The 16,511-nt window shown below is 42.9% G+C and overlaps 1 protein-coding gene across 6 annotated transcripts in view; it reads right to left on the bottom strand.

Moving 5' to 3' along the window:
* Positions 1 to 16,511, bottom strand: part of sema3bl (sema domain, immunoglobulin domain (Ig), short basic domain, secreted, (semaphorin) 3bl) — a 225,326-nt gene that overhangs the window by 69,036 nt on the left and 139,779 nt on the right. For all 6 annotated transcript variants that reach the window (XM_059944004.1, XM_059944006.1, XM_059944001.1 and 3 more), the window contains exons 3-4: positions 12,760 to 12,822; positions 8,172 to 8,291 (exon numbers count right to left, since the gene is read on the bottom strand). In XM_059944004.1, the coding sequence (XP_059799987.1) occupies positions 8,172 to 8,291; positions 12,760 to 12,822 (183 nt within the window). The remainder of the gene's footprint in view (positions 1 to 8,171; positions 8,292 to 12,759; positions 12,823 to 16,511) is intronic.

The following is a 16,511-nucleotide window of genomic DNA, read 5'->3' as shown; positions in this document are numbered from 1 at the left end:
TTATGGGTTATTTTGCATTTGATCTTGGATCTGTGTCTTCTGGTAATGATGTGTTCCACCATTAGTTTCTGTCAGTTTCCATTAACTTTATTGATATCATTCTTGATTCTCGAAGCCCAAATGCTAAAGACCAAGGTGAGCTAGTCCAGAGGTAGAGGCCTCAAGGTTGAAGCCCCTGGGTCTGCTTGTTCAGAGGTTAGAGTCCTGATGTCTATATGTTTGAGAGTCCATGGCCTAGCCTGGAGGCATGGAGGTGGCCTGGGCCTGAAGGCCTGTCTATGTGTATGTGTGGGTGTGTGGGTGATAGGGTGGGAAAGCAGCTTGTTTTGCTAAGTGGTTTTGTGATTATTGTCGTCACTTGTGTTATTCTGCTGAACATTGTGGGAATGCTTTGTTGGTGCTGGAATGTGTGGAGACATTTGCAGGCTACCCACAACACATCCTTAGGTTGTGTTGGTTGCCAGTACAAACAAAACATTTCACTGTATCTTTTGATATAATGTGAAAAATAAACATGTATCTGTATCTGATCTTTAACACATTCGTTAAACTTTCTCAGCTCAAAAGCCAACAATCTCAGACTCTCCTCATCACTGGAAAACTGACAGCTAGTTCACAGAGTGGGAGTTGAAAGGATAGGTATCCACCAAGGTTATAAGGTTGAAGCAAGAATGTAATGTTGAGGCTTTATAAAGCACTGGCGAGGTTTCACTTGGAGCATTGTGAGCAGCTATGGGCCTCTTATCTAAGAAAGGAACTACTGACATTGGAGAGCATTCAAGGGAGGTTCATGAAAATTATTTCAGGATTGAAAGGCTTGTCTTATGAGGAGTGGTTGTGGCTCTGGGCCTCACTGGAATTCAGAAGAATGAGGGATAACCTCATTGAAACCTATCAAATGCAGTGGATGTGGAGAGGATGTTTCCTATGGTGGGGGGAATTTCGGACCAGAAGACACAGCCTCAGAATAGAGGGATGTCTTTTTAGAATGGAGATAAGGATGAATTTCTTTAGCCAGAGGCTTGAGAATCTGTGGAATTCATTGTCACAGATGGCTGTGGAGGCCAAGTTATTGAATATATTTAAGGCAGAGGTTGATAGATTCTTGATTTGTCAGGGCATGAAGGGATATAGAGAATAGGCAGATTGGGGAGAAGAGGGAAAATGGATTAGCCATGATGAAACAGTGGAGCAGACTCGATGGGCCAAATGATCTAATTCTGCTCCTTTATCTTAAGGACTAATGATTATCTTGTGACAGTCTACAGGGAGATCTTTAAGGAATGATTACACAACTTTGCTACCTGTTCTCAGGTATCCATTCCACTTTCTATGTAGAATCAAGCAATAGCTGTGCAGACCACTCAGTCAACACATTCCTGATAAAGATTACTGATGGGACTTCATAGTTAATGTCGAACAGCACAATAAAACTTACAAGTTGGCTCATTTACAGACACAACACATTCCAACAAAGTACAGCAGTCAACTGCTAACAACAGTAAACATGAATGTGGTTGAATGATACTCCACAGCCAAGTTTTGTACAATTAGATCCTCACAAAACGAACCATTGCTTCACTCGCAGGGGACAAAGGGAGGATAGTGCACCACACCCAATAGCAAAGTGAGATTATCAATAATAAAAAAAAGGATAGAGAATGATGGAAATACTCAGTGAGTCAGGCAGCATATGTGGAGGTAGGAATAGGGCCAGTGTTTCACTAGAAAGATGAATGACACGAATTGTTGAGCTGCATCACACTTTTTGCCAGTGTGAGGTTCTATAGGACACAAGCTGTAACATGTGGGTCAGCACGTACGATACCTCATTTCTCTACCTTCACGTTGCACCTCAGGAGTCAGTGAGGAGCTGCATGGGATTTACATCATCTTCCACACTACTGCACAATAGCGCCTCTACTTCCTTAGGAATTTGCAGAGATTCAGCATGACCTCTAAAACTTTGAGAAACTTGTACAAGTGGGTAGTGGAGAGCGTATTGACTGGCTGCATCATAGCCTGGTGCGGAAACACCAACGCCCTTAAATGGAAAATCCTACAAAAGTAATGGATATGCCCCAGACCATCACAGGAAAAGCCTTCCCAATCACTGAGCCCATCTACATGAAATGCTGTTGCAAGAAAGCAGCATCCATTATCAGACTCCCCACCACTGAGGACCTACTCTCTTCTTACTGCTGCCATCAGGAAGAAGATACAGGATTATCAGGACTCACACGACCAGATTCAGGTACAGTTACTACCCCTCAACCATCAGGCTCTTGAATCGAAGTGGATAACTACACTCAACTTCACTTGCCCCATCATCGAACCATTCTCCCAACCAAAGGACTCATTTCCAAGTATTCAACTTATGTTCTCAATATTTATTGTTTATTTAATTATTATTTTTATTATTTCTTTCTTTTTGTATTTGCACATTTAGGTGCACTCTGGTTGAACGCCCTAATTGGGTGGTCTTTCATTGTACTGACCCTTTAACCTTCCCTCCTACAATATCCTCCATTTATCTTTCATCCATGTGCCGAACTAATTGTTTTTAAAATGTCCCTAAAATATCTGGCTCTACCAACACTCTGGGTAAAAAAAAAACCTGCCTCTGAAACCCTCATAAGCTTTCCTCCAATCACCTTAAAGTTTCACTTCTTTGTTTAGTTTCTCATGGAAATAGAGCATCTGTGAGACTGCAGCATGCCCTTAGTATCAAGTTCAGAGATAATTCATCATTCTCCAGAGCCCATTTGATGCATACTGGCCACAAAAATCCTTTCCAAACACACCCTTTTTCCGTGCTCTTTGTTGAAGGCCTTTATCGGTTTCACTTTTTCCAATCTCATCCAAAATTTTTTCAATATCTATGAAAGTTCTCATCTTCACCACCATTTCATCACCCCAATCTGTCTATCCATCCAATATTTTTATTAAATGTCACATAGGAAAATACAGAGTTCATAAGGATACATATTATGAATCAAAAAAATATAGAACAGTACAAAATGTACTATATTTAAATCATGCTATTGCAATCACAATACCCCATATTCATAATCAAATGCACCTTAATCTGTCAGCGAAAACTTCCAGAAGTTCCCTTCTAATTCCTCTCACTGATACTGACCTGCCTCCTAAGGGAACTAGTTCTTTCCTGTTCAACACATCCAGGACTTTCATTATATTATTCAGTTAAATCTTCCCCCTAGCTTCCTGAGTTCCAAAGTAAACAATCTCAGCCTAGCAAATTATTCTTCATCACCAAATGACTCCTGTCCTGGTGAGCTATTTTAGTGCTATGAAATCCAAGATATTGATTGTGGATTTCAGGAAGGGGGAGCCCGGAGAGCATTCACCAATCCTCATTGATGGGTTAGTGGTGGGAACAATGAGCAGCCTCAGATTCCTGGGCTTCAACATCTCCAAGGATCTGTTCTATAAGACCATAAGATAATAAGGTAACAGAGCAGAATTAGGCCAAGCAGCCATTGAGTCTGGTCCACCATTCCATCATGGCTGATTTGTTATCCCTTCAACTCTGTTCTCCTGTCTTCTCCCCATAACCTTTGATGCCCTGATTAATCAAGAATCGATCAACCCCCACCTTAAATATACCCATTGATGTGATCAGTACAACCATCTGTGGCAATGAATTCCATAGATTTACCAACTTCTGGCTAAAGAAGTTTTTCTTCAGCTCTGTTCTAAATGGATGTCCTTCTATTCTGAAGCCCTTTGGTCCTGGACTCCCCTGACTATATGAAACATTCTCTCTATATCCACTCTCTCTAGGGTTTTCAATATTCAAGACTTCAATGTTCAGAGCCATCAATCGCTCCTCATATGTTAACCCTTTCATCACTGGGATCATTCTCATGAACCTCCTCTGCATCCTCTCCAATATCAGTACATCTTTTCTTAGATAAGGGACCCAAAACTGCTTACAATACTACAGTCTGACCAATGCCTTATAAAGCCTTAGCTGTACATCCTTAGCCTATAAAGCCTTAGCTGTGATTGTGTATTCTAGTCATATCGAAATGAACGCTGACACTGCATTTGCCTTTCTCACCACTGACTCAATCTGCAAGTTAACCTTTAAGTATTAACCTGCACAAGCACTCCCAAGTCCCTTTGCACCTCTGCTTTTTGAATTTGGTCCCCATTCTGAAAATTGCCCATGGGTTTAATTTTTCTACCAAATTGCATGGCCATACACTTCCCTACATTATATTCCATCTGCAATTTCTTGCCCATTCTCCAAATCTGTCTAAGTCTCGGTTCCTCAACACTACTTACCCCTCCACCTATCTTAGTATCAACCACAAACGTGGCCACAAAGCATTAATTCCTTCTTCTAAGCCACTGACATATAATGTGAAAAGAAGCAATTCCAACACTGACCCCTGCGGAACACAACAAGCACCAGTAGCCAACTAGAAAAGGCCCAGCAACACACACAAAATGCTAGAAGTACTCGGAAGGCAGGCAATATCCATGGAAAAAAGTACAGTCGACGTTTTGGGCCAAGACTCTGTGGATTTCCAACATCTGGAGATTTTCTCTTGTTTGTAACGAGAAAAGGCCTCCATTATTCCCACTCTTTGCCTCTAGCAAGTCAGCCAGTCTTCTATCCACATTAGTATCTTTCCTGCAATACCATAGGCCCTTATCTTGTTAAGCAGCCTCATGTGTGACACCTTGTCAAAGGCCTTCTGAAAATCCAAATAAACAACATCCACTGGCTCTCCTTTATCTATTCTGCCTGTTACTTCCAACAGATTTATCAGGCAAGATTTCCCCTGAAGGAAACCGGATTTTGGCCTATTTTGCTATGTGTCTCCAAGTACCCTGAAATCTCAGCCTTAATAATAGACTTCAACATCTTTCCAACTTCTGTAGTCAGGCTGATCTATAATTTACTTTCTTCTGCCTTGATCTCTTCTTAAAGTGTGGAGTGACATCTGCAATTTTTCAGACCTCCAGAATCATTCCAGAATCTAATGATTGTAAAAAAATTCATTACTAATGCCTCCACAGTCTCCTCAGCTACCTTTATCAGAACCCTGAGGTGTAGTCCATCTGGTCCAGGTGCCTTACCTTCAGATCTTTCAGCTTCCCAGCACCTTCTCCTTAGAAATAGCAATGACATTCTCACATTTCTGGCATTCTGCTAGAGTCTTCCATAGTGAAAACTAATGCAAAATACTTTCTAAGTTTGTCCACCAGTTCCCTGTCTCTTATTACTACCTCTCCAGCGTCATTCTCCATTGGTCCAATATCCACTTTCACATCTCTTTTACACACTACATACCTGAGAAAACTTTTTGTATCCTCTTTGATATCATTGGCTGAGAATATTTATATCAATAATTTATATCATTGTCCTGAGCATAATGCATTGATGCAATCACGAAAAAGGCTCGTCAGTAGCTGTTCCTCATTAGGAGTTTGAGAAGAATTGGTACAGTGTTTCGCCAAAGACTTGAAAATTTCTATAGAGAGTGTTCCGGTTGGTTCCATCACAGCCTGGTATGGGGGCCACAAGAGGCTGCAGAGAGCTACAGACTTAGCTAGATCCATCGCAGGCTCAAACCTCTCCACCATTGAAGACATTTTCAAGAGGCAGTGCCTCACGTTGGTGGATCCCATCATTAAAGGCCCTCACCTCCCTGCACATGCCCTCTTCCCATTACTCCAATTGGCTAGGAAGTACCTGAGCCTGAAGACCCACACTCAACAATTCAGGAACACCTTCTTCCCCTCTGCCATCGATTTCTGAATGGTCATTGAACCCGTGAACACTTCCTCCATACATTCTTTTCTCTTTTTGCACGACGTATTTAACTTTATACATATAGTACTGTGCAAAAGTCTTAGCACATATATATCACTAGGGTGCCAAAGGAGTATATTTACATCCTGTAATTTACAGTTTATATTATGATATATTGCAATGTACTGCTGCCACAAATCGACAAATTTCACGACATATGCCAGTGATATTGAACCCGATTCTGAGTTTGAGAACTGGGAGATGCACAGGATCCGAAATGAATCACACACACAAAATGCTGGAGGAACTCAACAGGACGGGCAGCTTCTATGGGGTAGGGGGCGATAAACAGAACACATTTTGGGCAAGACCCTTCTTCAGGACTGTAAAGGACAGGGGGAAGAAGCCAGAATGAAAAGGAGCACAAGCTGGCAGGTGTTAGGTGAGGTAGAAGCCGGGTTGGTGGGGCAGGGGAGAATGATGTAAGAGGCTGGAAGGTAATAGATGGAAGGGAAAAAGGGTTGAAGAGAGAAGAGTGGACTCAGGAAGAAAGCGAAGGAGGAGAGGCACCAGAGGGAGGTCATGGACATGTAGGGAGGAGAGAAGGGGTAAGAGGGAGGCAGAATGGGGAATGGAAAAAGGAAGAGGGGAGCTGGTGGAGGAATTACCTAAAGTTAAAGAAATTAATACTCATGCCAGGTTATTAGAAGTATTAGTTTATGTACAGTTAGACATGTGAGTAGTTTTGTGGGCCAAATATTATAATCAGGCTCAGGGAGAGGTCGCAGTAATGCTGTGGGCCGTCCAGTGTGGATAGCCAACACTGAGACTGTCCAATTGTATATTAAATCAAGTCAAAGCTTCTACATAAATTTGGTCTGTGAAGATTTATAAGATCTCATCATAACAGTGTCAGTAACATTACACTGTCTTACATAAACATGCACTTAGTGCTTTTTGTGAATCCCCAAGTCATGTCACTCAGGGACTTCTGCTAATCTGTGTTTGTGATTGTATGTGTTGGAGCATAGCTGTATGTGGTATGTGTGAATATACGTGCTGTGTTCTGCACCTCGATCCCAGAGGAATGATGTTTTAGTTAGCTGTATACATGTATATAGTTAAATTACCATAAACTTGAGCTTGAACTTTAAATTCAGCACATTCCTGGTAACCCTCAACCAATTTTACAGATGCTCCACAGGAAGTATCCTATCCTGGGTGCATTACACTTCAGCGCATCCCCCAGTACCTACCCCTGCAGTGATCTTCAGTGCATCCCATCCTATCCTGGGTGCATTACACTTCAGCGCAGCAGCAGTTCTACCCAAAACTGCAAGAAGTTGCAGAGAATTGTGAACACAGACCAGTCCAGCAGGCAAACCTGCCCCCTCTCCATTGACTTCATATACTGTACCTCAGGAAAGCTGACAACATCAACATCCATCCTGTTCATTCTCTTCTCTCCTCCTTCTCATCAGCAGAAGGTACGAACGTTCGGGAGTATGAACCATCAGGCTTAAGGACGGTTTATATCAGACTCTAGAACAGGGGGTTCTGAACAGACCCGTTGGTTAATGATGTGGGTCCATTGCATAAAAAAGGTTGGAAACGCCTACTCTAGAACATACCTCTTAAACATTAAAGGATGAACTCTCTATTTCCCAATAAAACTCGTCACGACACTTGCACGTTAATTGTCATCTGCACTGTGCATTCTCTGTAGCTGCAACACTACATTCTACATTCTGTTTTGCATTCAACTACTAAGATGTAATTATTTATGGAATGATCTGCCTTTTCACTGCACCTTGACACATGTAACAATAACAAACCGACTCCAATGCACCTCTCCATTTCCATCCACCGTTGAGGATCTTGCCCATTAGGGTACCATCTGTGATCAACAGGACCAAGGTCCTCAGATCAGGCTATCGCGTTGCACTCTGAGGGTGCTGACCCCTGCAAAGCCCCCAAGTACGGGATATTTGACTGCAGAATTTGTGGTATTGGGGACTGGCGTTTGTGCCGGGCAGCACTATAGTTTAGGGGTTTGTGTGACGCTTTACAGTGCCAGTGATCGCAATCAAAGTTCAATTCCCACTGCTGTCTGTGTTTGCACGTTCTCCCCGTGGCTGCGAGGGTTTCCTCTGGGTGTTTTCATATTCCACGTTTCAAGGAGATACTAGTTATAGTAAGTTGTAGGCATGGCACCGGAAGCACAGTGACACTTGCGGACTGTGACTAGAACATCCACAGACTGTGTTGGTCATTGACATGAATGAAGCATTTTACTGTATGTTTTGAATTTCAATGCACATGTGACAAATATAAGCCAATCTTAAGAAGAAATAGATAAAGGAGCAGGGCAGTGGCTTACCTCTCCTCTGTGGCCCACGTACACCAAAGCACACAATGGCTTGAACGCACCTGTCCCACAGGCCAGCAGATGGGACCTGTTGTATGGATGCAGGACCCGCACAAAGTTGGCACAGTCACTCTGTAAAAGAACGGAGAACAAGGAATTGACTTCTTGTACCTTTGCATATCGAAAGGTCATTTGGACATATATAGGTAGGAAAGGTTTAGAAGGATATGGGTCAAGTGCTGGTAAGTGGAACCAGCTTAGACAGATATCTTGGTCAGCATGGAGCAGTTGGCCCGAATGGCCTGTTTCCCTGGTGTGTTAGTCTATAACTCTACGATATTTAGCATTAACATCAAACACTAACATGGGAATTGCATTATTTCTGCAGGATGCCAGCCATAGCAACAGCTTACTACTAAATAATCCTCAAGAGCATTTTAAGTATTGTGTTCAACGCAGTGTAGCAATACGTATTCACACAGCATCTTTACAGGAGTTTTACAGGGGTCCCATCATGCCAAATTGAATGTGGTGCAATATAAGGGGCAATATTTGGACAGAAAAGGGCTAGTTCAATGTGGTTATTTTAATGTAGCATTTTTAAGGAAGAGGGAAAGGTTGAGAGGAGTGGATTGAGAGCAAAATCCAGAGCGGGGGTTCTCGACATCTGGAGGCAAGGCTACCAATGGAACCGCAGTTGGTTTCAGTGTCGTTAAGTTGTCCCATTCAGTGGGCTATGTGGCCTGTATCTAAGTCTGTAGCTCAAAAAAGTCCCCATTTGCTCTAACCCTATACTGAACTCATGAAGTCAAAGTCATCCAACACGGAAACAGGTTCTCCAACCCAAATGGTCTCTGCAGATTTCCAGACAATCCACAAGCACGTGAATACCACCTCACTATTCTGCTCTCCGTTTGAACGGCTTATTTTTGAGTATCAGTTTCTGATTGTAAGTTGATGTAACAGGTCCTTCTGCCCTAAGGAACCTGCATCGCCTAGTAACACCGAGGAGACCAATTAGTCTGCTGGCCTGTACGTCTTTGGAGTTTGGCAGGAAATTCGAGCACCCAGAGAGTAATCCACGTGGTCACAAGCTCCTTCCAGACGGGGGCAGGAACTGAACCGTGGACCCTGCTATTGTAACAATGTTACACCACTGTGCTGCCCTATATTTTTATATATGACTTAGAATATTTTTCTATGCATCGCACTGCACTGCTGGCAACGGATTTCATGAGATGCATCAGTGATAATAATGACTCTGATCTAGCACAGCTGCCTCTAAGTCGCGCATGAGCGGCCCAGTAGATTCCTCGTTAGCTGTTGTGGTCTCGCAGCCCAACAGGCAATAAAGGAAGCAACAGAGCCTCTGAGAAAAGCCAGTACTGCTCCACAGTCAGCTCCTTGTATCTTGGGCTTCCTTGAGCCCCCTTGTCTGAAATCCCTTTACCATTTAAGGCTTGACTTGATGCTCTCAAGTCAGCAGGCCTCCTTCCTATTGCCCTGCATCCTGGCAGGGATTGGATCACCTCTTGTTGCAGCATTGTGTGTTCCTGTGTAATATCAAACACCATCGAGACACCTGGGCTGCTACTCGGAGGAACACACATCTGTACTCCTGGACGAACCCCTCCCACGCTCATCAACGTCTCCAACAGAAACAAAAATAAATCATTACTGCCAAAGAAAGCACACAGGGAAGAATATAGGAACAGACAAGCAGAGATCCATTCCCTTGTGCAGGTCAAAAGAGCAAGCTCAGTAGAATTCCACTTCACTCCCATCACAACATTCACTGTGGAGTGAAATGGAAATAGAAAGGTCACCACACATTCACTGTAGCTTTCTAACTTCGATAACTTCTCCCCCTCTTCCCTTTCTCATTCTCCATTCCCCATTCTCATCCCTTCTCTTCTCCTCACCTGCCTAATACCTCCCTCCCCTTTCTCCCATGATCCACTCTCCTCTCCTACCAGATTCCTTCTTCTCCAGCACTTTACCTTTTCCATGCAGCTTATTACTTCATCCTCTCGCTCACTCAGCTTCCTCTACAGCTGGCTTCACTGAGCACCTAGCAACTTGTACTCCTTCCCTGCCCCCCCCCCACCTTCTTATTCTGGCTTTATCCCCTTACTTTCCAGTCCTGATGAAGGGTCTCAGCATGAAATATCAACAGTCTATTCCCCTCCATAGATGCTGCCTGACCTGCAGAGTTTCTTCGCATTTTGTGTGAGATACTCTGTAACTCTCTCTCTCTTACACACCTCAACACTTTACATTCAACTGATGAAGAACTGACGACGGGTCTCAGCCTGAAATATCCACTGTCTAGTCTTTTCCGTAGATGCTGCCTGGCCTGCTGAGTTTCTCCAGCATTTTGTGTGTGTTGCTTAGGATTTCCAGCACCTGCAGATTTTCTTGTGTTGGTGGTTTCTGTGATGTGTTGAGTGGTGGCCACCATGCTGATAGGAAGGTGAGAGAGAAATATCAAAGTATCCTATTTATATGAATTTGCATTTTAATTTTGTGTGGAACAGGTGGTCTCTTTGTCTGCTTTTCCTTTTATAGCAGGACCAACCACTTGTGAGGAAAGATCTTTGATCTGAATCTTACTCCACTTTGGCCCATTAGCCATGATGACCATCATCATCCATTTTCCACTACACCTACTCTAACCCAATTTATTCATGCCACATGACCATCAATTCTTCCTGCATTCTACAGCTCAGCCAACACATCAGGGGCCAATTAACATAGCCCATCCCATACACTGCTGAGATGTGTGAGGAAACAGGCATATCCGGAGGCGTATCACCAAAGATACTCAGAAATGTCCACAGATGTACCGTGGGGAGCATTCCAACTTGCTGCTTTACCGTCTGGTATGGAGGGGTGGGGGGAGGGTCACTGTACGGGATTGAAATAAGCTGCAGAAAGTTGTAAATTCAGTATCTAGGACAGCTTCGAAGAGTGATGCCTCAGAAAGGTAGCATCCATCATTAAGGACCACCATCACCCAGACCATACCCTCTCCTCATTGCTTCGATCAGGGAGGAGGTACAGGAGCCTGAAGGCACACACTCAACAATTCAGGAACAGCTTCTTCCCCTCTGTCATTAGATTTCTGAATGGATATTGAACGCATGAACTCTTCCTCACTAGATTTTTCTTTTCTTTTTGTACTATTTATCTTTTTTAGTATATATAAAAATCTTACTGTAATTACAGTTTTCATTATGTATTGCAATGGTACAGCTGCCGCATAATGACAAATTTCACAAGGTCTGCCAGTGATACTAAACCGTATTCTGATCCCACATAGGATCACAGGGGGGAGGGGCAAACTCCATGCCGACAGAACCAAAGGTCAAGGTCAAACTCAGGTCACTACCCCTCACAAATGTGTGACAATGCCACTCTGGCTAATGTTTGTCCTTTATCTGATCACTCTCATATTTCTGTTTCTGGGAATTTGTGTGCATATTGGCTACAGTGCAGCATTATAACCTTGGGTTTATGTTGGATGACTGCAGTATAACATTATAGCTATAGCTATAATGATGCTGTGATACCCTGGGACACATCATCAGCAAGGGTAATGCCCTCCACCCCAGTCTCTGGCATTGCTCTACCAGCTCCTGGTATTTGGCTTTCTCACTCTTAAACGTCTCTTCAATCCAGTCTTCCCAAGGAACTGTCAGCTCCACCATGACCACCTGATTAAAGGTTTTTGACAGAATGGCCATGTTAGGCCTCAGGTCTGAGGCTGTGGTTGATCTCCAGCTTTGACAAAGCCTATGGGCTTTCTGGGCTGGCACAGGTGCCTACTGCTGTTAATGGCCAAGGTACCTTCCGAACCTGCTATTGATGGCAGTGGTAGATGCCTTCTCCCAGGGCCTTTGGGCAGCTGAGCTGCTGAGGATATATTCCAGGTCCCCTTTCCCAGGGTAGGGACAACATGATGGCACCTCACTTCTGACCCACTCAATGTTTTATAAACAGCTTCTTCCCCTTGGCAAGAACGGACAATAAACCACCCCATGAACACCTCCATACTACCTTTGCTCATTTTGTACTACTTATTTAAGTTATATTTTAAAAAGGAGGACATCTCTGATGTCCTGGAATGGAAAGCCAAGTCCTGGGAACAGATGTGGCAGAACAAATGTATTTCACTGCATGTTTCGATGTACACATGATAAATAACTCCTGAATCCTGTTGCACAGCACAGCTATGCATTAAAATTTGGGCTGTGAATCTCATTATGATTATATCTTTTGTTCATTTTTGGTGGTGAAGGCTACAGCCCCAAGATCATCTTTGTGGAAAATAAAGGCTTTCCGTTAGCCTTGAGCTCCCTACATCTTTCGGGACTGCAGGAAGCTGTTAATTGTACATGGGAACGGTGATTAAAGATAGAATTTAAGTGGCTCAAATTTCCCAGAGAAAATCAGAGGCAATCCAAATTACATGAATGGAAAGACTTCTAAAGTGGGGTACATGACAACTGCACTAAAAAACATTACAGATTCATTGAAATGGCTGAAAGATACTTTTCGCTTTAAACTTTATTGTAGACAATAAATCCCTTACACTTACAAATGGGTCTTTCCCACTGCGGGCACATTCCTCCTCTTGACCCGGTTGGGTGGGCCAGTAAATCTGAAAGAGAACAAGGAAAAGAATCGTTAAAGTAGAATTAAATAACAATAAATCCAATTAAGTGATTCATGTACAGAAGTCTGGCTTGCCAGATGTAGTTCGAAAGCGTGTAAATCACCAATTAACCCTCCCTTTTTCTGCTGCTGTAATGTGATATATACAAACTATTTTTATTTCCCATTAATATAGCATTTATATGGACTTTTACCATATTTGAGTCCACTAAAGCATTCCAGACAATAATCCTTAACTACAACTTTTAATCAGTGTCATAACTCAGTCAGCCCCATGGGCACTAGTCTCTCCAGAATCCAAGAAATCTTCAAGAAGTGATGCCTCAAAAAGCCGGCATCCATTATTAAGGACCCCTATCACCCAGGGCACGTCCTGTTATCATTGCTACCATCAGTGAAGAGGCACGGAAGTCTGAAGGCACACACTCAGTGATTCAGGAACAGCTTCTTCCCCTCTGCCATCTGATTTCTGAACGGATAATGAACCCATGGACACTACCTTACTGCTTTTTTTCTTCTCTTTTTGCACTACTTATTTAATTTAATTTAGCTTTTTAATATATATATTTCTTACTGTAATTTACAGTTTTTATCATCATGTTTTGCAATATACTGCTACTACATAACAACAGATTTCACAACATATGCCGGTGAAATTAAACCGGATTCTGATTCTGAAGTAAAAATATGGCAATTATTCAGGGTCACCATTGCTCTATGCATGGCAAGGTGCTCACCTAAACTGGTTCTGTTTGCCCACATTTGTTCCTTATCTATTGAATCCTTTCCTGTCCATATACTTGTCCAAACATCTTTTAGCTGTCCCTATTGTACCTGCCTCAATCACTTTCCAACCACGCACCACCCTCCAGGTCAAGAAGCTGCCCTCGGGTCCCTTTCTCACCAGTCCCATCTCAGTATAAACCCACACCCTCTAGTTTATGGTTCTCTGGGGAAAGGACTGTGTGCAGTTGTTGTATCTACACCCTCATGATATCCAGAGTGGAACAGTAATGTAGCGGTTTGCACAATACTGTTACAGCACCAGTGACACAGGTTCAATTCCACCGCTGTCTGTAAGGAGTTTGTACAGACATTCTCCAATGTGGGTTTCCTCTAATGAAATTTTCACAAGGCCTGAAAACTGCATGACATTTTAAGTGTTTTTTTTTGTAATATACACATCAAACAAACACAAACCACAACTCACATCAGGCACAGTGGAAAAAATAAAATAAAATTGTTTTGACTAGGTGGTGTCAGCAGTCAGCTGGCTGACAATGAACTTCCATTCTGTGTTTATTGTTACAATTTGTAATAATGCTGTAACTTGAAACAGCGACAATGTAAATACCTTGAAGCTCCACAACATTTCAAAGTAAAGATTGTGGTACGTTTATTATTTAGAAAATGTATGGATTATATTCATTAGCACATGATTAATTACAGGGCATTTCACAATTATATTTACATAGATTTCAAATTATATTAACATCACTTAAAAGAAACTTCCAGCTGTGTGACAACAAAAGCTATGTGCATGGGAGTACAGGCGGTCTCCGGGTTACGTATGAGCTCTGTTCATGAGTCCGTCTTTAAGTCAGATTTGTATGTAATTCAAAACAAGTACATCTGGTATTATTTAGCGTCAGTCGAACGTTTGTCTTAGTACATAGTATATATTTTACCTTTCTATGCATATAAAACACTTAAGAAATGTATGTATTCCAATAATTAAACCACTGCATTGCTTAGTAATAATTGTAGCTTTCATCAGGACAGGGTCTTTCAAATGCTCCATTATTCTCACTTTACCCTTTATCCTTTAAAATTGTTCCGATCATTGACTAACTGTAGCCTAACGCTTTTCCAATGACTGATGGCATTTCACCTCTTTCCAAACGCTTTATTATTTCCACTTTATTTTCAATCACGATCGCTTCCCGTCAATGGAACAGAAACACTGCGGGTGGTGGGTCCCGAGCTCCACCAGCTCCCAAGGTCCGCTGGGTCCTAAGGACCACCGCACTGAGACAGGCTAAATGGGACAAGTGAGGGCTGTGCTGGGTTTGGGTACTTGATCCTCCATGATATTCCGCATGGGGATTTAAACTGGAGGTGGCTGTGTTTTTTTTACGAGGTCGAGTTGCGAGCTTGAAATCAACCAGGCACGGATGGTACAGGAGTCACTGGATCGAACTTGGAAACCTCCGTTCTCCAGCCCGACGCTGATCTCACTACGCCACCAGCCAACCAGAACGGTTGGGGGGGGGGGGGTCAGGGTGAATCTTACTAAGAACAATTTAAGCAAATACAAAGTTAAACACTCAACACAGTGTCAACAGCAACGACTTAAAATGGCGGATGGCATCGCAATCTGACTTAAAATGGCGGACGGCGTTCTCCTTCCTCGGTTCGTAAGTACGAGTTGTCCGTAAGTCGGACGTTCGTAACTCGGGGCCTGCCTGTATTTCAGTCATTGCATGGCCGCACATCTGCATTGCTTAGAGGGAACAGTGCTTTCCTCTGGGTGCTCCAGTTTTTTCTCACATTCCAAAGATGTACAGGTTAGTAGATTAATAGGTCACATATGTGTAACTGGACAGCATGGGTACATTGGGCCAGAAAAGACCGGTAGTGTGTTGTATCTTTAAATATATTTAAAAAATGATGTTATTCACCTCTATAAGATCATTCCTTACTCTCATACACGCCAAAGAATAAAGTGTATGCCTGCACAACCTCTCCCCATAGCTCAGACCCTCAAGTCCTGGCAATGTTACATAAATTTTCTTTGCATTCTTTCTATCTTAATGACATCTTTCCCATAACAGGGTGACCCAAACCGTACAAATGATTGAGTCTCAATGTGCTTGCCGACATTTCCCTGTGGAGCAGATCTAAGATGTACAAATTTATCATCGAACATTCGCCCTCAAAGCTCCACCCACAGTCCTCTTGTTGCCTGATGGTCAGACCGACCAGTGCTGCTTGTGTTGGGATGGTACAGCGCTCCTTTGTACCCTCGACCTGCAGGAGATCACTCACCAAGACCACCTACAGTCTCCTTCAACCTGATGGCATTAACACTGATGTCTCCTACCATCATGGAGGACATACAGGAGCTCGGAGACACACATACTCAATGATTTAGGAACCGCTTCTTCCCTTCTGCCATCAAATTTCTAAATGGTCCATGAGCACTAAATCACAATGTTCGCTCTTTTTTTGCACTGCATTTAATTTTTATATATATTCTTTCCCTCCCTCCAGACACAGGGAGAAAAATCTCCTCAAGTTCAGGGCAGTGGAGACGGGAAGTCATGCACAAGCTGTCAAAGGCCTCATATAGCACAGCACACCTTGCACCCCAGAACATCTTAGTCAAGATGGATGAGGTGAACAGAGGTTTCACTCAAGAACATCAACACCTCCCAAAGAGCACGACCAGATAATTCTAATTCTATGATTCAGGGATGGCGGATACCCCTTGCAAAGCCACTGGTTATGCCCATCTGTCAGACCCTGACAAGGGATAATGAAAAACTGTCAGCTCTCCTTGAGCAGATGGTTTCACTGACATCTCTTGCGAAATAAAAACTGTGAGATGTTCTGAAAACCCCGGACATTGTACTCTTGTGAATCCTAAACACCAGTGACCCACCTTTCACTGCA

The sequence above is a fragment of the Hypanus sabinus genome, chromosome 19 (assembly GCF_030144855.1).
Source record: "Hypanus sabinus isolate sHypSab1 chromosome 19, sHypSab1.hap1, whole genome shotgun sequence".
Classification (NCBI taxonomy): domain Eukaryota; kingdom Metazoa; phylum Chordata; class Chondrichthyes; order Myliobatiformes; family Dasyatidae; genus Hypanus; species Hypanus sabinus.
Note: the sequence above shows the minus strand (reverse complement) of the source record. Positions and strands in the feature narration are given on the sequence as shown.